The 26,517-nt window shown below is 38.5% G+C and overlaps 1 protein-coding gene across 1 annotated transcript in view; it reads right to left on the reverse strand.

Moving 5' to 3' along the window:
- The window catches only part of LOC121139419 (transcription factor BTF3-like), a 151,056-nt gene extending 125,424 nt beyond the window's left edge, over nt 1–25,632 (reverse strand). Inside the window, exon 1 of the mRNA XM_040743302.1 lies at nt 25,404–25,632. Coding sequence (XP_040599236.1) covers nt 25,404–25,632 — 229 coding nt within the window. The remainder of the gene's footprint in view (nt 1–25,403) is intronic.
- Nucleotides 25,633–26,517: the final 885 nt, after the last annotated feature.

Genomic DNA, 26,517 nt, shown 5'->3' on the forward strand with positions numbered 1-26,517 from the left:
TTGGATATGTTAAATTTTTATTTGTAAAAGAAATTTCCATCTCTTGTTGTACCCTTCCCCCATGGAGGGGGTCTGTTGACCAGCTTGTGACTAGGAGATTCTAGCAAAACACTTCTTGTCCCCTCCTCCAAGTAAGGCCTGCATGCAAGTTCCTGTTTTCTGTCCATCCTTATTGTCTAAATGCTAATTCCTATTTTTGGCCCACCCTTTGCCAGGGGACCTTGGGAATATAGACTCCTGACCTTGGTGGTTTTCCACCAGGCCTGCTGCTGGTATATAAGGCTCCACTCTTGTTAAAATAAATACCATTCTCCTTGCAAGAATGAGCCACTGTCTTTGTTTTCATTTACATCCTTGGATCGTTGTGAAGCGTTGTAGCCCCGTAAGTGCCAACACAGGCTTGCTATAATCTCTAAATGCAATTTCTATTCCTAAAAACATCTCCCTTTTAGGGGACTAACATTATGACAGAGAAAGTAGTACCTTAAACAATGGCAAGAAGCCTCACCTTTGAAAATTTTTATCTTAATTGAATTTTTACCTATGGTTTTCTTTGTCTCTGTAAATAAGTTCTCTTCCTTAAAATACAAGTTTGTCTTCCTTGTCTTATCAAAGAATCATGGGGGAAGCATTAGAATGATTAATTAGAAGATTAGTACTCTATAGAGAAAAATCAGAATCTGGTAAATAAGATATCTAAATGATAATTACATGTATGTAATTTTGTCAGTCTCTATGTTTACATGTCTGTCTTTGTATGCATGTTCATGTGGTGTGGGGGGGGTGTTTTGTCTACCTGGTACCAAGTTAACCCCAAATTAAAAATGACATGGGACACAAGGAAATCAAATACAAGTAGCTTAAAACATTTCTTATAGCAAGTCTACACGTTGTCATGTTGTCATTATAAATATCAGTCTTGTTTCTTCCTTGAGAAAACTATGAATGCCAGTTTTTTCAGAAGATTGTGTATCTGACTTTAGAGCAATATAAAGAACTGAGATGCACTTATCCCTCCCCCATCTGTGCTTAGACTAAATTTACCTTGATTTATCAGCATTTACAAGGACCTGCTTGTCTCATACTGTAATATCTTACTGCTGAAAGTAGACAAATGGCATGGTGATTGGATAAGAGCTGCAAAAGTTATAATATGTTTAGCTTTTATACATGGAATTTTTATGTCCCTTTAACCCACGATTTTAACTTTAAAATGTAAGTAAGATTGCTTAGAAAATATAAAAAATACTTCCTAGAACCACAACATTAATTGTGGATTTTCTTGTTAGCATATTACTATAATCCTATGAAAGAAACATTAGACTTCACACTTGAGAACAACCTGGACTTGTCTTAATAGCAATGAGGTAAAAAGATGCATGCAACAAATATAAAACTTCTCTAGAGCCAAGCGTTGGTGGCGCACGCCTTTAATCCCAGCACTTGGGAGGCAGAGGCAGGCAGATCTCTGTGAGTTCGAGGCCAGCCTGGTCTACAAAGTGAGTTCCAGGACAGCCTCCAAAGCTACAGAGAAACCCTGTCTCGAAAAACCAAAAAAAAAAAATTCTCCAGACCATCCTAGAGTACCTGTAGCTATGTGCATATGCATGAATGCAAACAGAAGTTTGTGTATTCAGCTAATTCTTCCCATAGAGAATATTACTTTTAGTAAAGCCATAAGGTAGAGAAAACAAACTAAATCATCAAATAACATATTCTAAAATACTAAGACAAAAAATACACTGAACTTACTATCTTATTTTGCTACCAACGTATTGATTTTTGATTAACTAGCAAAGACAGAGAAGGAGACAGAAAAGGAGAAGAGATAATTATCAGATTAAATAATCATGTAACCCAAATCTTCCATTTTATTTGTTCAGCAGAAACTTTTTATTCATTCAGCTAAACTGTTTGCCACTGAAGATTTAAAACAATCAGCTTAGGCAGTGGGAGCAGGGGCTGTCTCTTGACTCTTTACTGACTTTTGAAACTCTATTCCTGGGTTGCCTTGCCCAGTGTTAGTACAAGGCAAGATGCTTAATCTTATTATAACTTTACATGTGATGTTTTGTTGATATTTCTGAATAGAAAAGGAGGAGTTGATGGGGAGGGACTGCAGAGGGGAAGAAGGGAGAGAAGAAATTTCAATTAGGACATAAAATACATTTTGAAAAATCAGTTAAGGACATAGTCACAATTTACTATGATCCAACTTTTTATTTCATAATGGCACAAAAGCAGTATATATTCACTGAAAATGTTATTAGGCTAGCAATCTAAAGTACAACACTCATGAATCTGGATAGCAACAGGGCCCACAGTTTCAAGTCATCCTCATAACCATGAGGGTAGAGGACCCCAATGTTCAATAGGCTATTAGTAGCTAATGCATTTTCAGCTTTCTATATTTTTTAGGATGCAACTCCTTCATAAGCCAAGGAACATCTGTACACAAACGATGGATACAAAGAAATATGAAAAGAGCTGGAATGCATATTTGAACAAAGAATTATTTATTCTGCCTATAATTAACATTAGAAGAGGAAGTGGAAAAATGGAAAAATGGGGAAGGTAAATGACATTTTAACTAGACCTCAAAGAGCTAGCAAATCATTTGCTATGGTTGAGAGGTCTTAGTATAAAGCTGTATCAGCTAATGAAGAGATCCAGATGTAAGTATAATTCCTAGAAAGAAACCCCAGCCATTCCAGCTACTTCCCTAACACCCTCTGAACTGAGGACCCAGATGTACTCACTGTATCTTAATCCATCTAGTTGCCAACATAGATGGCACAACCTTCAGGAAATTAACTCCTTTGAGATGCTGTGAGACAAAGTAAAAGCCTATTAGTTCATACACACTAGAAGATCTAGAGTCCTTTGGAACAGAAAAATACCAGAATTTGTTATTTCACAACAACTAGAAATAAAGATGGACATCAAGAGAAATAACAAAATCCTTGTATCATCACTAGGCAAATTGGCAGTCTCTAAGAATGATGTTTGGTAATGACACCACAGGCAAAAACTACATGTGCACAAGCTATACCAAAATATGTAGGTTGTACAAATGTGACCTCATACTAGCCATTTCTTTGGGGAGAGACTACCACATATTTAATTTTCATGATTTCTTAACAACAGAACTCATATTTTACCCAGGAAGTAAAAAAATGTATTTTCTATCTTAGAGTAAACCAGCCACTGAGATAAAACTAAAGTAAGTGATTGGAGTCTCAGTGAAGAGTTTTAAAGTTTCTATTTTCACTTATAGGCACCTATTTGCTGTTGATCACCTGCTTCAGGCAAAGGCAGCAAGCTTGTGGATCTGTTGCCTGCAAGTTCAATGATCATAAGCCTGAAAGATAGTGGATATGACAGAAATTTTTGTAGTAGAAGAACCAAGATAATATATCACATTCTTAATAAAAAAATCACATTCTTATTTAAATGGTATATAAAGAACTCAATATAGCTACATAAGAAGTTCTAAGCCAGCCTGGGCTGTTTGAGTTCCTTTATCCCACAAAAACTTTAATTTCTGATTGTGAACCTAGCCTTCAATTGTGGAACCATCTCTCTTTTTAAAAAGACATTTTGAGCTGAGAAGTACAATGATCAAATGTTCATAATAATCAGATTGGCTGAATATGACAAGATATAAAAGAGGCCTATACTAAAACTATAAAATAATGCTAAGAAAAACTGAAGAAATATTAACAAGTACTACATTTCAATTGGTGCTATGAAATCTCAACCCAGATCCATGAAGAATTTTTAAAAAACTGACAAGAAGATAATAAATTATCTGTAAAATACTTAGAACAGCGATATACATTTTTCCAAAGAAAATAACATTTTTTGTAAAGGGATAAGTTGAAAGACTTATACTAATTGGTTTTGTTTTGTTTTGGGATTTGAATTTTTATTAATCCAAGCAGTATGGTAATAGCAGGAGGGAATCATAATTACAAATGGGGCAGAAGAAAAACTTCAGAAGTTACTTCTACTTTTACAGTCAGTGGGTATTCAATTAAAAAGTATAGTAATTCAATGTGTAATTTCAGTTTTGCACTAAATGACACTGGAACCATTAGATAATGATTGATGCAGGAGCTCTTACCACACACCATTCACACACAAATAATTCAGGTAGATGGTGTTTCCAAGTATAAAAGATGAACTATAGTACTTCTAGAAGAAAATATATCTGTGTGAATTGGGATTATGCAAACTTTTCATAGGGCCATACCAAAAGACAGACAGACAGACAGAAGAGAGAAACAGCATATCTGATTTTATTAAAGTTAAAAAACATTTGGTCTTCTAATACTATTTTGAAATGAAAATACAAGCCATATATTGAGAGGAAGTATTTGCAAACTATCATACACACACACACACACACACACACACACACACACACACACAAAGAAACTTAGCTAAAATTGGGCAAAAGAAAATACATAAAAAGTCAGCAAACACCAGACAGTGCAAATCCAAACCACAGGACATGTCACTATGATCCTAAGCCTTGTTAAAATGCAGAATGAACTCATTAAGTGGGCTGTTCAAAAAAGAACTAGAAGTTCTATAAAACTAATAGGTGAAAGCAATGGAAACCTGCCTAAGTTATGAAAATGGGCATCCAACATAACTAAGATTTCTCCTTTATAGGTACTTTTATCATTTACATGTGAAACATGTATGTGAAAACTTCAGCACAAATATTACCTTTTTGTGAGAACCTCAAAGTAAATATCTCACCCCATCTAAATACATTTGTAACCTTCTTTTAAAACCTGTCACATTCTGGGGGCAGGACTTCAACATATGAACTATGAACTCTGTGGATATACAACTTAACCTAAGACAAAGAACAGTGAGATGACCGTATCACTGATTATGGATTAACTTGGTAAATCCCATCAGAATTCCTAAAACAATTAATTACATATTCAATATATGGCCTAGAAAGTGTATTCCTAGAGACATAACATGTTCACATCAATACTTGAATGTTAATCATCTGAACCATAGTAGTCCAATACTGAAAACACCCCAAATATCCATCCACAGATAAATGATGAACAAAATTTAATATATGCAAATGGAAGATTGCTCAGCACAATGAGAAACAACAATCTGAAGATGGCTCAGAGACACACAAGTCAGGTAAACCTCTGAAAGGTGGGACTAGAAAAAGCTGAACATAAAGGCCCATTCCACATGGAGGGAGGCTCTGTCAGCCTAGACACATGGGGGAGGACCTAGGCCCTGACCTAGATGATATGACAGACTCTGAAAATCCCTCATGGAAGCCCTTTCCCTCCCTGGGGAGTGGAGGGAAGATGGAGTGGGGTGGGGATTGGGAGGGTTGGGATGTTGGGGGAGGAGGGGAGGGAACTGAGTAACATGTGTAAAAAGTTAAATAAAAAAAGACTATGTAATTGAAATTATGGAGAGATCAAACTATGATGACAGAAAGAAAATCCAATGCTATTTAGAGCTAGAGGTGGGAGTATAGAGTGACCTTGAGTGTCATGGGGTAATTTTCTGTAGTATGAAAATATCCTGCACCATGATAGTAGAAGTGGTTGCAGCAGTATGCATATTCACCAAAGCTCATGGAATAGATATATTATTCTATTGAATGTGAATTATACTCCAATAACTCTATTCAAAGACAGTAACATATTTGAAAATATTTAGAATTAAATACAAATAGTCTTATGATGCAATATGAACAGCAACAAATGCAAGTTATTTTATCTCTGTGTCATGAAACATGGATTGAGAATTGTACTGCAGTGGAATTGTGAATAAACCTACATGATCTTTTTATCTGGCTAAATCTCAATACTCTGTGTTTGATGCCTGATCGCCTTAATTACCTATCATTAATATATGCTTTGTGGTGTTATTTGTGAATACAGATATACTGTATTCAAAAAAACATTTTCTCAGAAGCAGTCATACCATTACCATGGCTCTTTTAGAAATAGTCATTCTGAAGTAACACTTTAAATAGTTACAATAGCAGGAAAAGATAAAATACATGCATTTGAAAGGCAGAGGCAGGAAGATTCTGAGGTGGAGGCCAGCCTGTGTTACAAAATGATACCCTGACTCAAGGATTAAAAAGATAAAACAGATAGTTATTCTTCACAGATGGCGTCAGCATTCTTTCTGATTCTTCAGTAACCATTCAGTTTATCTCTCTGGCAAAATTAAATGAACTTTTACAGTTGTATCATTAGGATTCCATTTGACCACAAAAGACATCCTCACTAGCTAATAGGAAGCTTCCAGCATAGTTAGTACTTAATTAAAGAACATAATTATCTCCACCATAGTCAATATTACTAACAATGTATTTCAATTGTATTTACTTATCTTGTTGAGTTGGCTAAAATAAGTTACATGATATTATCATGTGATTGTTTTCAAACCTTGTTGTTTTTACAGCCTTTATCATGTACCTTCTGACCTCCTACTATCAAGAGACATATTTTATCATATTGATTCTAAGTTTATCCATATGATTTCCTTGGGCAAATAAGATACTACACACCATAGAAATGGGATCTGAATGCTGGCTACAGACCTTCACCTGTAGTCCCAGATGTTCAGGGATCCAATGCAGAAGGATCCCTTGAGACCAGGAGGCCACTCTTGGCAATGTAACAAAACTCTATCTCAAAACAAAAAGTGAAATTTGAGAAAATACTTACCTGTTTGTGCTTATAAATATGTCTTAGTCTAAGAGAGATGAGAAGTGGTAATTAAGAGTAGACTCTGAGGATTGGGGGAACATGTAACTCAACAAGAGCATTTGCTGAGCAAGTGTGAAATCCTGAATTCAGGTCCTAAGCACCAACATGGCCCTGTGCTTTTGTAACTGCACTGCAGGGAAGGGAAGGACATGCAGCCAGAAGACTCACTGTGGTTCACCAGCCCAGCTGAGCAAACAGTGAGCTCCAGGTTCAGTGAGAGACCATGTCTCAAGGTATAAAGGAGAGAATGATAGAGGAGAGCATGTGATGCACTCCTCAGGCTTCTGCATGAGTGTGAATATGAACTTGCATACATGTGCTCACATGCATACACCACACACATGAAAGAGTAGGTTTCACCTGTAGTCTCTGCTAGTTCAGGTTATGCCAGTCAAATGCAGCTAATCCTTCACTGTATGATGCCAGCTAAGAACAGCAAGTCTGCCTAACCAACCACTTCACATGATATGAATGTGACAAAATCTTTTAATGTGCTGTGGTTTTGTGGGAGCTAGTTCATGACCTGGGATTACTCTGGAGAAAGATCACACTTTGCCATGCTAAATTTGCAAATTCTTCTGGAAATTCTTCAAACTGTAAGTCATGTCTGTATCTTAGTAACTAGGTTTTGAGAACTGGAAAGCAGCCTGTATTAGTTTGCTTTCTGTTGCCATGATAAAGCACTGAACAGAACCAACTTGGCAAAGAAAGGGTTTATGAGGATCATTGAGAGAAACCAAAGCAGGAACCTAGAGGCAGGAACTGAAGCAGAGACCATGGAGGAGAGCTGTTTACCGACTTCCTCCTGAGACCTCTTCACCACCTTTTTCTCTTACATTTCTCAGAACCACCCACCTCAAGTCAGCACCACTCACAATAGTCTAGGGCCTCTACCTCAACCATTAATATAGAAAATGCTCCACAGTCATGCTTATAGGCCAGTCTGATGGAGGAAGTTTTTCAGCCAAGGTTCCCTTTTCCCACACAACAAGTTGACAAAAACCACCCAGTACAGTTATCTTAAATAAATAATGATGACCCACATCTATAAATCAACAATGGAATATGAAATAAAAACTTGAAAAAGAAAACTTACTATTCCACTTATAGACACATTAATTTCCACCTTCCTGTTGTTTTAGACATTTTATAGTACTTTGACCTAAAAAGAATTGCTCTGTTTTTGTCTTTAACTTTGAAATGTGATTTGATACACTTCAAATGGATTTGGAAGCAGCCTTTAAGCTCTGATATGTATTCTGCTTGTGAATCTTACACTTTAGAGTTCACTGAATTTTAAGATAGAATTGAGGAGATTCTGAGAAGATTTAATTGAAGAAAAATTATATATAGAATGCTAATGAAATGCTAATTGTGGCTGACAGGCCTGCTAGTTTCTGATGGTGATGTGGTTCACTTCTAAGACCTTCTCTTTACCTCTCTACCTCTCTCTCTCTCTTTCTCTTTCTCTCTCTCTCCCTCTCCCCCTCTCTCATTCACTCAAAACCTTAAATTGGTGGTACCTACTTCCAATTTTCAAGGAAATACATTGTAAAGTTTTGTTGAATAGAAAATATTTAAACACAAAACACCACACAGATGATTGGGAGGTAACCTAGGGAACCTGACTTTGGAATCCTTTCTATGCCACTTATTAGACAGATAGCCTGGACATGATACCCATATTAAATCTAAATGGTGCCATCTATGACAATGGGGATGGGGTATAAGCATAAGATAATATTGTCAGCCTCATCCTATATCTGGGTGAGCTAATTTGTGTACACTGTTCATTGGAAACTACCAACAGAGTCATTTCCCTTGCTCTCTGCACAGTGCTCACCAAGTCATTGGCTCCATTCACCTTTTGGTGCAGATGACAAATCAGAGTCATTTACCTCACTTTTCAGCAGCGGCCTTCAAACTTATAAATATTTAAGTGGCAAAGGATGTACCAGGAATCGATATAAATGCATAAACACAAGGGTCAAAGAGAAAAGTGAAACAGCCTTCTAATTAGAGTGATTATTAATCTAAACTTGAATTAACCTGCTGGTATAAATGCTTATCAGGAAAGACGTCATCCTCAGGGTACATGAAATACCAGTGTCTTAATCTAAAAGAAAGTTGGATGATATATGTTGACTAAGAAGGCATCCTGAAAATAGTATCCTAAAAGTGAAAGAAATGTTCTAAATTAATACCTTGGTTTTCAAATAGGAAATTTAAAAAGTTAATGTCAAAATCGTCAATGAAATAATGAATGAACTCATCAAGAATTAATACCTTTTTCTTTCAAATAAGATCTTTTTATTTTCAAAATAGACAAAATAGACTAATTCTTCAATGTTTCCACATGAAAATGTCTTCCATTTGGCTTCCATGGCAGAGTGATGCTGAATTCCATCTAAAGTCCCTGTTGTTCACTCTTCCTGCCTTAGCTATATCACAATATAGTCAGATGATAACTTTTTCTTGATTTTGGTGATTAGTTTTGTAAGATTGTTTGCTGATTCTATTTTGCTGTTTACTTTGGGCCTCTATAGATATCTTAGATTTACTTCATCAGTACATATATATTCTACTTTTATATATCTTTCCTCAATTAAATAAAACTAAGCTTCAAATTCTGGATTTTATACCCTTATTTGTCAAACTGCTGTGATTACAACACCACACACCTCTGCGATTATAACCGCTCCAGACAGAAGCAATCCACTCACGAAGCTGAGAAGCAAAGCATTTGCTCTAACTGAGACAGCCCAATGAGTGGAAAGACATAACAATACACAAATCCTGATTCCAGCAACATATATTTTAATATGACTTAAGCATTGTAGAACATTAAACTGCAACACCAGAAAACTGAACTCAAAAAACTTACAATTCAGAAGCCCTAAGGGAGATGCTACTACTCTTGTTTTGCCCTGGTCAGAGACACCTCCTTTTGCAGTGGTTAATGGATAAATGTATAACTGCTCAGAGTACTAAGAGTAAGAGGTTGTCAGTATTAGCCTCTTCTCTCCATCTGCCCCCCTGTAACATGTAGTTTTCCCACCAGCCGCCTGGGTCCCAAGCTGTCTCAGCACCCAAATAACACAGGAAACACTGTATTAATTATGAAGCTGTTGGCCATTTGTTTGGTTTCTTATTGGCTAACTCTGACTTAATCATTAACCCATAACAGCCAATCTGAGTATTTCCACATGGTCTTCTCTTACCGGAGAAAAGGGTCCAGACCTCTTACTTCTCCCATGTCCAACATCGTGACTGACTGTGCCTTTTTCCCAGAATCCTCCTCAACTCCTAGTCCCACCTATCTTGCTTCCCTATTGGCCAACAGTGCTTTATTTAATCAACATATACACATTATCTCCTCTTTTCTGTCTAAATAAAAAGATTTTAACTTTAGCTTACATATAATAGAACAGTTATCAAGTAAGAACTATAGTTACAATATGTAGTCCATTAGCATTTAGTAAGATTTAAAAGAAAACATTTTATCATCTATCCTATCTTTTTGAGTGTAAAGTCATATATATATACATATATACATATATATATGTATCTTTTATCATAACTAAGGAAAACTATAACTATAACTATCTGTCTTCAACTCCATCAAAGACCACAGAAAGATAATATATAAACACTAGAATTGACAGAGACATCTTGCTGCCTGGACAGTCACCCAAAGTTCCTCTGAAAAATTGGGACATCCATCTTCATCCCATAGGCCACAGTGTGTCTTGCAGACTTCTCAGCACAAAGCAGGAAATTTTAAACTGTCCATCTGCATTAGCAGTTTGTTAGTCATTTTTCTGTCTTGCAGAATGTCTGGCAGACTCTTCCATGAAGCAGGAACCCTTTAGGACTATTCCATCAAATTCAGCAATTACTTTCCTATGGGTCCTGCATGTCCAGATTATACAGCAACAGTCAAATTGTCCAAACAAGAGCAGTTTCTTGCCCAAATGGCTAGTCTTGCCATGTCAAAGGCAAACTCTATAATGAGTTTCTTCAATGCCCATCTTCCTCTCAGACATAATTGGTGTGCCAGGAGCAGTTGTGTCTGTCATGAAAAACCCTAAACCATTTTAAATGCCATTTTCTGAAGGTCTTTGAAAGATTTGAAGAATATCTATCTGTCTCAAGTACATCTCTGTATATCTAGAAAACCTAACTAACTAACCTAACTATAAGTTTTTACTATTATATGCTCTTTTGGTCCCAATTCATTTAAACTGGCTTTGGAGTTGGATTTGGCTCTCCTCCTCTAAATCCAAGCAAATTGGTAAAATAAAATTCAGAGTTTCTGTATTATATCTAGGAGCCAATTGATATAAGACAGAAGAAAATGAAATCTAGGGACTGTCATCTGTTTATACTTGGTTCTTTCTCTGAAAGTCTAATTTCCTCATACTTGCTGTCTTCCTTATTGTTGCCTTTCCCAGTATGCATACATACAAAAGTTAAAAATTTCTTTGTTGACATTAACGTTTGAGTTTTCCACAGAGAACAAGGAATTTCCTAACAGCATTCTTCAAAACCTTCAGAAAGAAAATGGGGCTCAACTCCACCTGACAGGCACTACCCTAAAACTGGTTTGGGACTACATTGCTCTACACAACTCCAGACCAATGAACTGATATGGTGCACCTTCTACAATCTGGCCAGAGCCTCAGACAAGAGCTTCAATCAACATTAGAACTTCGGTCAAGAACTTCAATCAAGCATCTCCTGCCAACAGAGGCTTAATGCAAATGCTGTAGTTAGTCCACTTGAGACTTTTGCTACACTAACATTTCTTCCTATAGGATCCCATGGTTGTTATCGTCCCATTTCAGTAATAAGTAATTTTGAGAATACTATGCTCCCTTTCCCTACTGTTGATATTGCAGGATAGTTTACAGCTGATAGGTTTAGTTTTCAATTATTTAGGGTTGGAATTGGAAGGAGGCGTTCAGACTGGGCATCTCTTTCAGATAAGTTTAAGGTTTAGATGGGATAGATATACTTAGGATAGGATATAAGTAGATTATAATTTATCATCTTCTAGGTATATATGCTGTATATGTGTTTGAGTTTTGTCTAAATCTTTTCCTTATACTAAAAGGGGAATTATAGGGCGAGATCATATACCTGCAGCACTGATCCCAAGGGGCGAGGGTTAGGCACTCAGCATGACCAAGACATTGGGCTAGTCTCAAAGCCGGGTCAAAATAGAACTTTCAAAAACTGCATTACACATGTTTTTGTGCTTAATAAATTCAATAGACATGTAGTCAATCACGTTGGGAATTGCTTTATGACTTGACAAACAGAGTTAAAATGTTTGGGAGACAAGTTAAGAACAGGCAGATGTTGTGTAAGTATGGAAGGTGTGAACCAAACACCACCAAAATGCATTCATTTGAACCCAGCACTATGTCACTGAGCAGATTTTATTGCAGATTTTATTTGCCTATTTTCCCCAAAAGTTCTTGAGTCACCATCTCTTAAGCACTTCTAGTCATAAAAAGGAAGAAATACATATAGATTTAATGACTTTTATTTTCTCTTGCAAATTACCTGCACCAAAAACCTAACTTCCAGATATTAAGAGAGTTGAAATGTCTTTAATTTTTCAAATTCATCAGGGACTGACCAGAGTTCTTCCGCATCTTTTCTTAGTTCTGAGATGGCTTAAGAATTTTATAATCACATCAGTCATGCTTTTTAATTTTTTATCCAACTGATGTCATCATCTTATTCACACAAAGGAACTATAGTAAATATAAATGTAGTCATTATGCATGATAACCAAAAGTTAAGTTTGAACAAGATGAGTGCGAAATTTGCCTGGAAAATGTAGATTCATTCCAGAGATGACTAAGAAGCCTTGGAACACCTGTATGCCATGATGCTGCTATACTGCCACCCTGAGCTTAGTTAGGCCAGGAGAACCTATTGCTACTCAAAAGCTCCCCTTATAAATTGTGTGTTTGAGAAGAGGTACAAGCAGACTTGGGAGGAATGCCAAACAGGCAAGATTTCTAACTCGATTCCTGTAACTGGGAAAGTTTGGCTGAATAAAAAGGCGAAGTTGCATTTGTTTCTTAGACTTCACTTGAGAGAAGTATGTTCTTCCATCTCTTATCAAACGTCATAGACAACTGAAGGTGATCTCCCCAAACTCCTGCTCCATTCACACTGCTGTAAATCAGGGTTCATAAGTGACTGTAAAAATCCCTCAGTCATGTGAATGCTTGAAATATAAAGAAAACAGAGGCTGAAAATTTCCATTTTTCCATATTGTATGAATCAGTCACAACATCAGGTGATAAATCCCCTTTCAGAGTGGAACGAAACAAAATTCTGTTGCTTGCTTAGTGATCACATTCTCATTTTGATGATTAGTATTGTTTGAGTTGCCTTGATTACTGCTAGAGTGGAAGCTCATCAGGAGAAAATATGTAATGCATTCTCCTAATTCTCTGTAATGCACCTCTCTAATGGCTTCCTCTATCCACAGGAATAGAGTAAGGTAAATGTAAGATAAAAGTAATTCTTCCCCAATTTACAGCTCCCAGCTCACAGAAGCAGGGCTCCATCGATCTTTCTTAATCACTTGGGAGGAATGCTCAATAAAGGTTTACCTCCTCTTTCCTTAAATAATACCAATTGCCTTAATTAGCCAGCATTATAAACCCTCTTTTGCTTATTTGCATGATACTGATATCCTCTCTGACTCACAGACTTGGTATTGACACTAAACTATACCGTGTTTAAGGGTGTTCATAACTCAGTTTCCAAAGGTCAGATACAAACTTTTCTGAATTTTGATATTTTAAATTAAACTGCACAGCATTCTGAGAAGCATAATTATGAATATTCTGTGCCTCAAACTCTAATTTTTGCAAGGAAAATGCATTCTAATTCCCAGGTAGCTACCTTTCAAACAATCTTGGTATATAACTTATTTACAGAATGGCACCATCCACATTCTGACCTTCCCTGGTCACTAAAATTCCCAGCATTACAATGGCATTGCAACTATATTTCTCACACTGTAACACTCCCTTGGGTAAGGGACCTATGTCTACACTACTAAATGTTCTGCGGTCATTATCAAAGTCCTAAGACCGGAGAACCTATTAGAAAAATGTTAACTGATCAAAAGGTAAAAAAGCTGTTATGTAAGTATAATTCAGGTAAAAGGAAAACAGATCAATTACAACCATCCAAAGATAACACATTGTGTGCCAAAATTCAAGCTATGTACATGTTAGGTTTCAAACTCCGGACAGACAGCTGAGATGCCCATTAATATATCAAAGTGGACTCTGGCACCTTGATTCCCCCAGCATCCCTCAGTCTCAACCTATTACAGGGTCCTCCTGGCTGGCATAGCCCCCCTCCTGTCCTAAACTCCTCCAGCTAGAGACTGAAGCTGCTCTTCCCTATATCACCCAACCATTTTGGTTATCCAGACCTTTTGGCTATCATGGTCTCCTGGCCTCTTGGCTCCTGGTTCTCCAGTCTCCCCTCTTCATTCTCCTCATATGACCTGACCCCATCTCCAGTCTTGTTGACTCTGGACTCCTCTCCTCTCTAGATGAATTCTCCCTTATATCTACAATAAACCTCTTCCTCCAACATACCTAGAAGAAGTTATGTCCTTTCTATTTATTTTTTTCATGTAGTAAATACTTAATAGTGCTCTGTTATATGTGGTTGATGTCCTAGACTTAATGTTTCAGAAGTTCACAAAGCCAAGATGCCATTGAGCTTAGGAACAAAGGAGGAAGATTCAGAAAGACAAACCAAGACAGAAGGAGAATAAGTCAGACACAGGAGGAAAGGAAATCAGCAAGAAAGAGGTGAGTTCAGCAAGAGGCCCACAGACAGAGAAGTGAGAAGAGGCAGACAATAAAATAAAGTTGACAAGCTCTGGACATGAACATGAAGGTAAGTAGTAATCCTCTAGTGGAAAATGGCAGACAACTCCTGAAAACTCATAAAACATATCCTTAAAGTAAAGGAAATATGTATCTGGAAGACAGATTTTACACAGTAATATATGTGCATAAGTGTGTACATCAAACCTACTTTCTCTCTTAAGGTTGGCACTACAAGAAAAAAACTACATAATTAACCTGCCATAAAATGAATCCTGTTAACATAAATATACATTAAAATTAATATCTTATTTCAGATCTAAACTTTATAAAACTTCCTTTACATCCAGTGTACATTTTGTTCTGAACTTGTCCTGGTCTTGTTTCTTTAGCTCCTTCTATCCAGAATTTCTAACAAAATTATAAATGAGGATGATACTATAAGGGAAAACACTGTCTCCAGTCAGTGCACAGAGCTCTGTCTTCCATAGGTTAACTGTAAGCTTTCTTTAGACAAAAAATGATCAACAATTAACTCAAAATTTAATATATATATCCTAAGTTTAATTGCTAAGTGTTCTTTGTGTATATGAATTTATGAATGTTCATTTGTATGAGGGTTTAAGGGTTCATGTATACATGTGTATGCATGTATGTGCAGGTCAGGGTCAGCCTCAGACTGATTCCTCAGGTCCCAATAACTTTGCTTTGTTTTCTTTTGTTTTGTTTTGTTGAGACAGTGTCTCTTACTAACCTGCAACTTTACAAGTAGGCCAGGTGGCCAGAGAGTCTCAGGGGTCCTCATGTCTCCAGGACTGAAATTACAACCATGAGCCACCAAACCCAGCTTTTGGTTTTATGTAAATTCTGGGCGTCAAACTCAGGTTCTCATGCTTGCAAGACAAGCACTCTACTTAGCTATCTCCTAAGCCTATTAATTGTTCTCTACACATCTAGTCTTGGTATACGTATATATAGTCAAAATGACTTATATTTAATAAAATTTAAATGTTGATATAAATAATTATTTACTGTTTTATATTATAGATATACCGTTGGCAGGATCACAACATAGTAGAATGAATTAGACAATGTTTTTTGAGAAGGGGCAAAGTCAGAATCAAGACTATCCCTGTACTGGTACATTTCTATCCTATACCAAGAGAAGAAAATTTAGTCTTAAGTTGATAAAATTAAATTATATAGAAAAACTGGAGAACATAAATATTGTTATATACTACAATGTGGATAACATGTACCATGTAGCTGCCACTTACCTCAAAATTTTCATAATGTTAAATTCTCTACTTTCTCATAAATTCTATTCATTCTTGTCCCATCTGTATACCCTATGAAACAAGTAGCATGATATGATCTCTCATGACCAAATTTTCTTAAGCCCTATGTATAGTTGGAATTTTTTTCTCTATCTCAATCAGTCCCACTGAACCAATTTCCTTCCCACCTGCAGGGTCCCCACAGCCACTTATGAAATAATTGCTCAGAGGCTAATATTAAATTATTTGACCAATGGCTCAGCCATATTACTGGCTAGCTCTCTCTTACAAATTAACCAATTTCTATTAATCTGTGGCTTACCAATAATGCTCTGGCATGTTACTCCTTTGGTTGGTTACATGGCGTCTCCTAACTCCACTTACTTTTTCACTTTATCTTTGTTTGGATTTCCCTACTAGTATATTCTCCCTGGACACTGGTCAAATCAGTTTTATTTAGCAACCAAAAAAAGCAACATATATTCTCATCATACAGAAGGGCATCCCATATCACCTATGTGAAAGACTTCCTTTAGTCCTGAGGTGCATTATTAGTAAAATAAACTTTATAAACCAACTTATTACCTTATAATAAACATTCAAAAAGCTGTAAATATTTAATTATGCAACTTGGTGAGCACAAAACTCTCCACACCATCTATGTCATAATGTAGCCATCACTAAGATTTCCTCACTCATTCATTATTATTATCTTCATTATTATTATCAATTTTTCAAGGACAATCTTTACAGAAATAGGACCAGGCCATTTTTAACATTAGAATCTAGGTCTAAATCTTTAGTAGAGTCACATATTAAAGTTCACATCAACTTTAAGTGCCAGAGTTATCATCTAGATCTGTGCATTTTGTCTGAAGGAGAGAAAGGGCAGAGTATGACCAAGGTTTATGTTGCAGCCCTGCTCTGCTCATTAAGACCTATACTCCTGTGCAAGTCTGAATCAGCCTACAGAAGAAAAATATTTCCTCTTCAATCACTTTCCTGGAAAAATCTTACTTTTTATAATTCCCCTGAAGGCTGTCTACGAGGACAAATGCTGCCAGACTACAATCTATTATAAAACTCCTAAAGTAATGATTATGCAAAGAAGATTTTGCAGTTCATATCATTTTTCTAACAAGCATCAGGATTAAATATGAAAATAAAAATTATTTGATTATCAATTCTTCAATAAGTAATTACAGTTCAGAGTTGGCTAACTGCAAGGGGAAGTGTCTTCATTAGGGTTATTATTGCTGTGATGAAACACCATGATCAAAAGCAACTTTTGGAGGAAAGGATTTATTTGGCTTACAGTTCCATCATAACAGTTCATCATCAAAAGCAGAGAGGGCAATAAGTCAAGCAGGGCAAGAACCTGGAGGCAGGATCAGATGCAGAGGCCATGGAGGAGTGCTGCTTACTGTCTTGCTCCCCATGGTTTGTTCAGCCTGCTTTCTTATAGAACCCAGGACCACCAGCCCATGGATGGCACCACCCACAATGGGCTCATTCTTCCTCCATCAATCACTAAGGAAATGCTTTGCAGGTTTGCCCACAGCTGGATTTTATGGAGGCATTTTCTCAATTAAGTTTCTCTCCTCTCAGGCAAATTTATCTTGTGTCAATTTGACATAAAACTAGTCAGCACAGGATGTAGGGGAAGATGGAGGAAGGAGGGAAAGGTGAGAGATTATTGATAGCATGTCTCAGAACAGTTTTCAGCTTTCATTGAAGTAACAACGGAAGATAGAGTTGCACATATTCTATGACAGGGTTCCCCTTGAAACTAGCAACTTAAACTTCAGAAAAGCCATGAAAATGATGCTATCCCTAAATGCACTGAAAGAATTATCTGGACCAGTGATTTGGATCTCAGCAACTCTCATCTAATCTAACACCTTCTTCAGATAATATCCTAAAGACCTCTTGCTTGGGGGCTACCCTGAGAGGTTGGACTTCCAACCACCCCTTTCTGTTCCTGATTTCACACAATACGGGACTCAATAAATGGAGTAAAACAAATAAGAGACACTGAGTTTAAAGTATTCAGGACCCCTAATATCCTCAGTGTAGGCTCAACAGTAAAAGCAATTAAAATTCTACCTTTGTTAGAATATAGGCTCATTTCCTTTTATTATGCTCTGTTCATTTTGTAAATAGTTATTGAATTTTGAATGTAAACATTAAGTGTAAAACACCATACACTTAGACAAACACAGTGACAGACAAGTTCATACTAATTTGATGCATTTAAAGATTTTCATGGAACTGATGGAGATAAGTGCACATCAGCAGTGGAATTCATTTCAGTATCTCCTCAGGGATCCAATGTTAGCCACCATAGCACAAAAATAAAGTGGAGAACAAGGCATTGACATAAGAGCCAAGATATCATAGAGCATTCCATTCCAGATTTCCCAAGATTTGATATTCTGGTCTTCTCCCAGAAGACAGAGTGTATGTTTCATGCTACCCAAAAGGGACAATGGCCATTGATGAGACTAGGAGATCTTGCCACAAGTAGCTGAGGGAGAAGCCACTTAGGAAATCTAACCTCTTGCTCAATAAAACCAGTCTTTACGTTCTGGGTCCTTCCTCAGTGCCTGAGCTGCTGCCCATGTGAGGGTTTGCAGGTATCATGCACCCAGTAAATGACAGATACCCTAAAATACAAAAGGATAATTATTGCACATCTCATGTCCATATTAAAAGTGCTACCACAGGCATTGGGTTTGTTTGTTTACTTGCTTGCTTGTTTGTTGGTGGCAGGGAGTGCAATAAATTATGTGAAATAGTCTTTTGTTCAATTTATTCCTCATCCAACTTGAATACCAATATTTTAATGAGGACAGTTCATGTTATCTATCACATTAGCATATCTCGCTACCATCTTATTTAATGGGAAAATAGCATTGTGTGATTGATGTTGCCTTTGAATTATAGGTTCTTAGTATGCTGCATTTGAGCTTTGTAACTCTTTGAAACATTCAATCAGAAAGCTGCATAGTCAAACCAAATGAGAGAGCTGGCCAGCACTACAATGCAGTGGGGGGGAAAATTTCAAATGTTACTGCAACGAGCCATCATTCATAAAATGTAATAGGCATTTCACAGTCTCATATTCTCATCACAGGGAATGTAATGAAAAAGAAAATGTCACAAGATTAATCATTTCTCATGACAAAATGTTTAATAGAAAAAGGAGAATGTTGTATTACCAATGTAAATCAGCCATTATGGCCTGGGTTGCTGTATTTCCATGACAATTCCATGCCACTGAGTCTAAGATATCCTGAATTCCCTTGTCTAAGTATATGGTTAGTTGGGGTAGGTTTTTTGTTTTGTATTTTTTAATTAATAAAATGTATGTGTTTCAAAGACATTCTTAGCTTTACTGCAAAATTGAAAGCAGAGTTTCTACATCTCCTATGCCCTGAATTCCTGTGTTCCAGCCCCAAGAATGTGGTAAAGCTCTGGAAAAGGTAAAGAGACTACAAAGAATGACAAACACAACAAAAGCCTTGCTCCAGATGACACGAAAGTGTAAAAGAATTCTTGTGAATGCTTTCAATAAGCTAACAGCCTGCTAAAGAGTAACTTTTCAAATACCCAAGTCAGATATCTACTTTTTCTTTAAAATATTAAAATTTATTGTTATAACATAAAAAGCAAAACAAAACTGGAAGCAATTAGATGAAAAACTGATACACCAAAAAATGAAATGACTCCACTATTATGGGGTGCTATGAACGCAACAGGTAAAAGAAAGTACTGGTCATGTTGCAGAGTTGGAGAATACGGAAAGGTCACCAGATTCTTATCACAATTTTTTTTTTGGTTATTCGAGACAGCGTGTCTCTGTGGCTTTGGAGGCTGTCCTGGAACTAGCTCTTGTAGACCAGGATGGCCTCGAACTCACAGAGATCCACCTGCCTCTGTCTCCCGAGTGCTGGGATTAAAGGCGTGCACCACCAACGCCCTGCTCTTATCACAATTTTAATCAGTGTAATTTTATTAAGTTGCAGCTAACTGAAGGGACCAGCCGTGCTCTCCAGCCCCTCACCCCCATTTTAGTAGCCATGACAGGCTAGCATGTGCTCCTATCCTGGTCACTAGGAGGTCAGATGCCCTCCTCATGGCAAGGAACCAATCAGAAGTTAGCTGGCAAGACTGTTGCATGCCCCCAGACACTCCCTTTATGCTGTCCTATAAGATCCCCACCTTGTGGTTTCTGGAGGTCTTTCTGTGAGGTGGATGGATGAAAGGCCTGAGGTTAGCTTGTTAAACAACTAGGATGAAAGATTCTTCCCTTTTGCATAGAAATGGGTCTCTTGGTGATTTGGGGGTTCAGAATTTGGGCACAACACTAACCACTGTCCTCTTGGCTGGATTTGGGACAACAGCCTGAGCTAGAACCGGTGGGGTTTTTGTTGTTTTGGTTTGTTTTGTTTGTTTTTTTTTTTTATTTCTGGAGACAAAGTTTCTCTGTGTAGATCTGGTATTCCTGGAACTCATTCTGCCTGCCTCGGCCTCCCTCCCAGAGCTGGGGTTAAAGGTATGGGATTAAAGGGTTTTAAAGGTAAAATGCTCAATTCATTCCTACAGACTTCCCCTAGTGACCTAGTCCAGGGTCTTCTGCATTCCTGAAATTCCGGAAATGTTTTAACAGACTCAAGTTGTTGGCTGGGTCAGCCTCTAGTCTGGTTGCTTAGGTCAAAATGGAGTCATTTTATCTGCTACAGCCACTTCTGAGACAAGAATTTCCCTTTGGAAGACAGAAATCTGAAGCTCTTGGCAGTGTCATGTGTTATAATGAGGCAAGAGGGGGACCTTGGCGGATTGCATGGTGGGCAAGGGACAAACATGCCAGGCAGACAAAGCTTAAGTGAGAAGTTTTATTAGAAAGGGAAGGGGCGGGGAGGAAAGAGACACAGAAACAGAGAGAGGACATAAGAGAAGAGAGAGACAGGGAAAGTCCGGTCTTCCCCTTCAGGGGAACAGTGAAAAAGAGAGCAGATGTGGGCAGGAGTTTTTCTTTTAAAGGGTCTTTTGCACCTTCCTGCAGACTATGTAGCCATGGATCCTGGGCTGACCAGGGTATTGTCTGAGTGCATTGTGCCGGGTGACAAGGAGCAGACCAGCATAATGCCTGAATCCTCGCATCATGCCCTAGTGTTAATATATCTAATTAGAAGTAAAATAAACAAAATAGTTGGCAGCTATAGAACTCTGTGAAATTATGTTAAAAAATTAAAGCAAGGCATAGAGTTGTAGTTCAGAAAAAAAAAGTTAGAACTTGCTTAAAACATATGTCTAAACTAGCCCTTTACATGGATTGGGAATACGAGAAAAAAAAATCGAAAAATTACAGTGCTATTTAACTTCTTTTGTAAGTGTATCTAATGAAGGTGTCACTCCATAGCCTATTTGAAAATGCCTGTCAAGAACTGAAATAGAAAAAAAAAAGAGTAAAATGTAATTAACCTGGCTTTCTCTCCTTCCACAAATCGAAATCCGAGCACAAACAAGGAGATAAAAGATAGCTGCTCTTTGCAGAGACAAGCACTCTCTGATCTGAAGTAGCATCCACTAAGGCAAAAAGAAGTGGCAGATCTGTTACTAAGATGGGTGGTAATGAGCAACAATGGAAGAAACAGTCGTAAAAACATTCAGTGCTTCCCAATGGTTCTGAGACCATCACCAATAACTTAATTATTAAAAGAAATGATGATAATCTATGTGTGGAACTGAGAAGTAAAAATATTACAAAAAAAACATAAATGTGTATCTTCAAAGGAAAAAGTTATGGAAAAGTTGTAATAAAAAATATATCATGACTTCAGCTCAATTAAATAACTAGAAGTACTGAAACCACAAAAAACAAAATACCATAAACTGTGGGGAGAGGAAGAGAAGAGTGTTCCCAGCCTGGGATTTGAGGCAGCTGAAAACTGTGTGCTATGATGTGAGGCCGGGCTGAGGGATTAGACACAGCTCCTGGAGGGCCGCTGTAGATGATAAAGCAGCATATTGCAAGGGAAAGACGGAGCCCATTAGTAACCCTTTCAAATACAGATAGGCTCCCAAGAGGTTAGTTCGTACATTATTCACAGAAATAACTTTGCCTGCACAAAGATTTGTGAAGCATTTCCATTGCCCTGAGATAATTAAGAATTTGTTCAGTGAACAAAAATGGAAACCTTAAAACCACAGTAGCTGAACAAATTATTCCAAAATGGCATCATTTATTTTAATAGCAAAATAAGTTTGGACAAAAATTAGCAGGAGATTCAACTGTGGTCACTTAAACTGAAGCAACACAAAACGAAAAGAGGACCATGGAACTGCTGTTTCCTCTTTAAAGAAAGAGTAGAAAGGTTTCCCCTAACAATATAACTCAACATGTACCTATCTGAATGAACTTCAATGCATTTCTTGGCCTCTAAGTTAGAAAACGCCTCATTACTGAGCTCCTGTAATCATGCCATTGTTACAGTCTGCTACAATGCTCAATAAGGTAGTGGCACCTGTGCTCTGGGCAGCATACAATTTTCATTTCTACTCTGTGATAGACTAGACTGGTGAAAAATCTGCTGATTAAGAATGTTTCCAATTAATTAAGTTTTGAATATCAAACTCACTCCCCTTTTCAAGAAGAGTGCTGGATGGTCTAAAATCAAGGATGGCTTTCACTAAAACCTGTCCCCATTAACGCAACCTAAGTGTATTGTTCCTGGGCTCGTGTGACACATATTCAAGTGGAAAATGGAGAGAAGCTGGGTTCATCATATATTTAATGGAGACACATCAAATTCACACAGAGTGAAGTATTCTATTATGCAAAAGCAAAGCCATAAATACATATACTTGAAAAGGAAATTTAAGGAGTTGGAACCAGCACACAGCTGAAAGGGAGCTGGGCTTAGGACTGCCAGAGAGGAAACGGTCAGAAGTCCAATATACTTTCACTTCTAGACACTTTTACCTTTGTTTCCAATCTCTCAAAACAGTTTGAATTTTTCTTTAGGAAAAAACATTTCAGATAATGAATATCTGAAAATTATTCAGGACTGGAGTCAGAAGGAATACTGCACAGGATCTGCCATTTCTTCCTCATAGCTCTCTACTTATTATAGGTGCACATTCATGTCTGCTGCTAAAGGTGTCATTATTGCAAATGAAATAGATATTAATAGGTTACATGTATAGTATATTATACACAAATCCTATAGGTAGTATTCCAATGAATAACTGTAAATGGAAGTCAAATAAAAACTTCATTGGTACAGGTGATACACTGAGGTATTGTTAGCTTTGCAGAGATCTGAATTCGTTATTCAAATCCTACCCAATATCATCAGCTGGCAATTTTCAGGGTTTAGATATCCACTCTTGGCTAATATCTTTGTTAGTTTACTGTATGCCTTTTGTTTAGTGAGTGGAAGAAACAGTAAAACAAGAATAAATAAGCTTGGGGAAACAATATTGAGGCTAGGTGTGGAATGCTCCAAGTCAAGGGTCCTTACTGAAAGGTGTTCAACAAATCATTAACAGTTACCCATTTTCTCCATGAATATTTTTCACAATGGTTTCCATGCTTCCTTCTTTGAAAATCTATAGAAATAAGCATTTTCACAGAGAATTCAATAGCTGGGAGCTTCTACAGAACTCTGAAAGAAGTTTCTGTGCTAACAAATGGTATTGCCACCTGAGACTGAGAGCCAATAGCAAATAGTCAACCCCCTTTCTATCCTGTGGTATTCATCAGTGTTCCCTATCCATTAAGGAAGACATGAGAATGAAGACCAAGGTACTACTGTATTATTTATGACTGAAAGAGCTCCAAGAAACAAAACAGAACCTAAAATGTGGGTCCTGGCAGCACGTTTAGGAACTTCTAACGACAAGAGCATGAGTAAGCAAGAAAGACAAAAGATATCCTAGAGAAGAAAGATCAGGAGATGACTGAGTTTAACTCTAAGAACACATATCCTACCTAGGTCTATTTATTTTGATGAGAAAACCACAAGAGATCACAGACCATACCCTCATGCTGTTCTATAACAAGTTCCTCTGAAGTTCAATAAGACTCAGGAAGTTCTTTTTTTCATTATTTTATTTAAATTAGAAACGAGCTTGCTTCACATGTCAATCCCAGCTCCCTCACCCTCCCCTCCTCCCCTGGCCCCCTACCAATCCCCCGAACCCCCCACCCCATGGGGGTGAGGCTCTCCATGGGGAATCTTCAAAGTCTGTCATATCATCCCTGACAGAGCTAGGTCTTTCCCCATGTGTCCAGGCTGAGAGAGCATCCTTCTGTGTGGAATGGGCTCCCAAAGTCCATTTGTACGCCAGGGCTAAATACTGATCTACTCTCCAAGGCCCCATAGATTGCCGAGGCCTACTCACTGACACCCACATTCAGTGGTTCTGGATCAGTCCCATGCTGGCCTCTCAGTCACAAGTCTGGGATCCATGAGCTCCCCCTTGTTCAGGTCAGCTGTCTCTGGGTTTCACCAGCCAGGTCTTGACTCCTTTGCTCATCATTCCTCCCTCTCTGCAACTGGGTTCCAGGAGTTCAGTTCAATGTTTAGCTGGGGGTGTCTGCCTCTTCTTCCATCAGCCACTGGATGATGAAGGCTCTAGGATGGCATATATGGTAAGATTCAGGAAGTTCTAAAAAGGCTTGCTAAGACTCGGGCAATTCTAAAAGACTCATTAATACTCAGGAAAAAAATTCAAAAGTCTTAAGTCTTAGCAAGCCTTCTTTAGCTGTCATCCTTGGTTAACCACCAGAAGCTGAAGGCAAGGCCCTGTTTCTGAAAATACCATGTGCTTCAGAAACAGGACCCTATAACATGCATTCTCTCCCAGCCTGGTCCCAGAGCCATGTCAGTTCCAAATGAGCACACAGGATGCTGTATTAATTATGAAGCTGTTGGCCATTTGCTTGGTTTCTTGTTAGCTAGCTCTAACTTAATTATTAACCTATAACTGCTAATCTGAGTATTTCTATGTGGTCTTCTCTTACTAGAGAAAGGATACGGACTTCTAACTTCTCTCAAGTCCTAAATGGTGACTGACTGTGCCTCTGTTTCCCAGAATCCTCCACTTCTCCTAGTCCCACATATCTTGCTTCCCTATTGGCCAATAGTGCTTTATTTATCAACCAATAGGACAAACATATACACAGAAGAACTTCCCCCATCAGGGTCCAGAGACCCCTGAACTGGAACTAATCTGAACAGCCCTACCTGCGGACTAGCTTTTATGGTACCAGAAGATGTCATGCAAACTTTCAAAAGAAGGAGGTAACCAAAAGTCTTACTCAGCTATGATGCCTATGAACCATATCAGCAACCAGCATGGCAAGATAACTAACTGGTACATTAGTGGCATTCATACTTGGTGGTAACCAACTATTTTCTTACTGGACTTAAGACCAGCTCAACCTGTAACCCTACCATAACCAGGACCTGCACTAATGTCTGAGGCTCCTGCTGCCATCAAAGGCTGTGGATGCCCAGGATTTGGGTCCAAACCTGGGGCCATGTCAGGGTTCACTGGACATCCTGATATAAGTGGACCTGCTCTGCCAACTAGGGCCATGGTGACATCCAAGCCTAGGCTGCTGCCAAGGACCATATCTGGTCCATGGTCCAACTGTGGTCTGTATTGATACCCATGAACCATAGTGCCACTAAGAATCACATGGCTGTCAAGGACCTAGGCTACCACTAAGGGCCAGGTTAGTGTCCAAAGTTTGAAACTCTGCCAGGACCATGCAAATCTGAGTAGCCTGCCCTGTCACCCAAGGCCTTGGTCTTGTCTGGGCCTGGGCTGCTACCAGGGACAATGTCTGGGTCCGTGGCCCAGCCACAGCAGTGGTCTGTGTTGGTATCCGTGGCCCCTGTTATCACTGAAAGCAGTGAAGATAGGGCTGCACATGGATGGCCCTGCCCTTCACCAACCGCAGCACATGAGAGAGCAGGTCCTGCACCTCCCCAGAGCAGCACAGCAGAGCTGTCCCTGCTGATAGGGGTGCGGGTGAACAAGGCCTACAAGCATGAGAGTGCGAGAATTAGCCCCGTGGTCTGGCGTGTGACAGGGGCCAGTGAGAGATAAGCCTTGACTCTCACCTTGCCTCACCACCTACTGTAGGCTGGAAATGCTGGCCCCAGAGTCTTGAGAATGGGAGAGCTGATCCTGCCCCTCACCAGCAGCAGTACTCGGGAGAGTGGGCTCTGTACCTAGCACAGGCAGCAAGTAGAGCTGGCCCTGTTAACAGCGGCACAGATGAGACAGGCCTGTGGGCCTGAGAGCAGGAGATCTGCCCCGCCCTCCCTCTCCCTCACATGCCATGGAGTGGCAAGGGTAAGGGAAAAAATGCCTTCCCCCTCCTACCCCTTGTCACCTGAAATGAGCAGGAGAACCACCTCAGGGGCGTGAGAATGGAAGAGCAGGCCCTCCCTCTCTCTAAATGCAGCAATCTGGAGAGTGAGGCCTGTACCTCTCCTGGGCAGAACAGTAGAGCTGACCCTGGTGGTGTGAGTGTGGGTGAGCTGGACCCCAGGGTGT

This window comes from Mesocricetus auratus, unplaced genomic scaffold (assembly GCF_017639785.1).
Source record: "Mesocricetus auratus isolate SY011 unplaced genomic scaffold, BCM_Maur_2.0 Super-Scaffold_15014, whole genome shotgun sequence".
Classification (NCBI taxonomy): domain Eukaryota; kingdom Metazoa; phylum Chordata; class Mammalia; order Rodentia; family Cricetidae; genus Mesocricetus; species Mesocricetus auratus.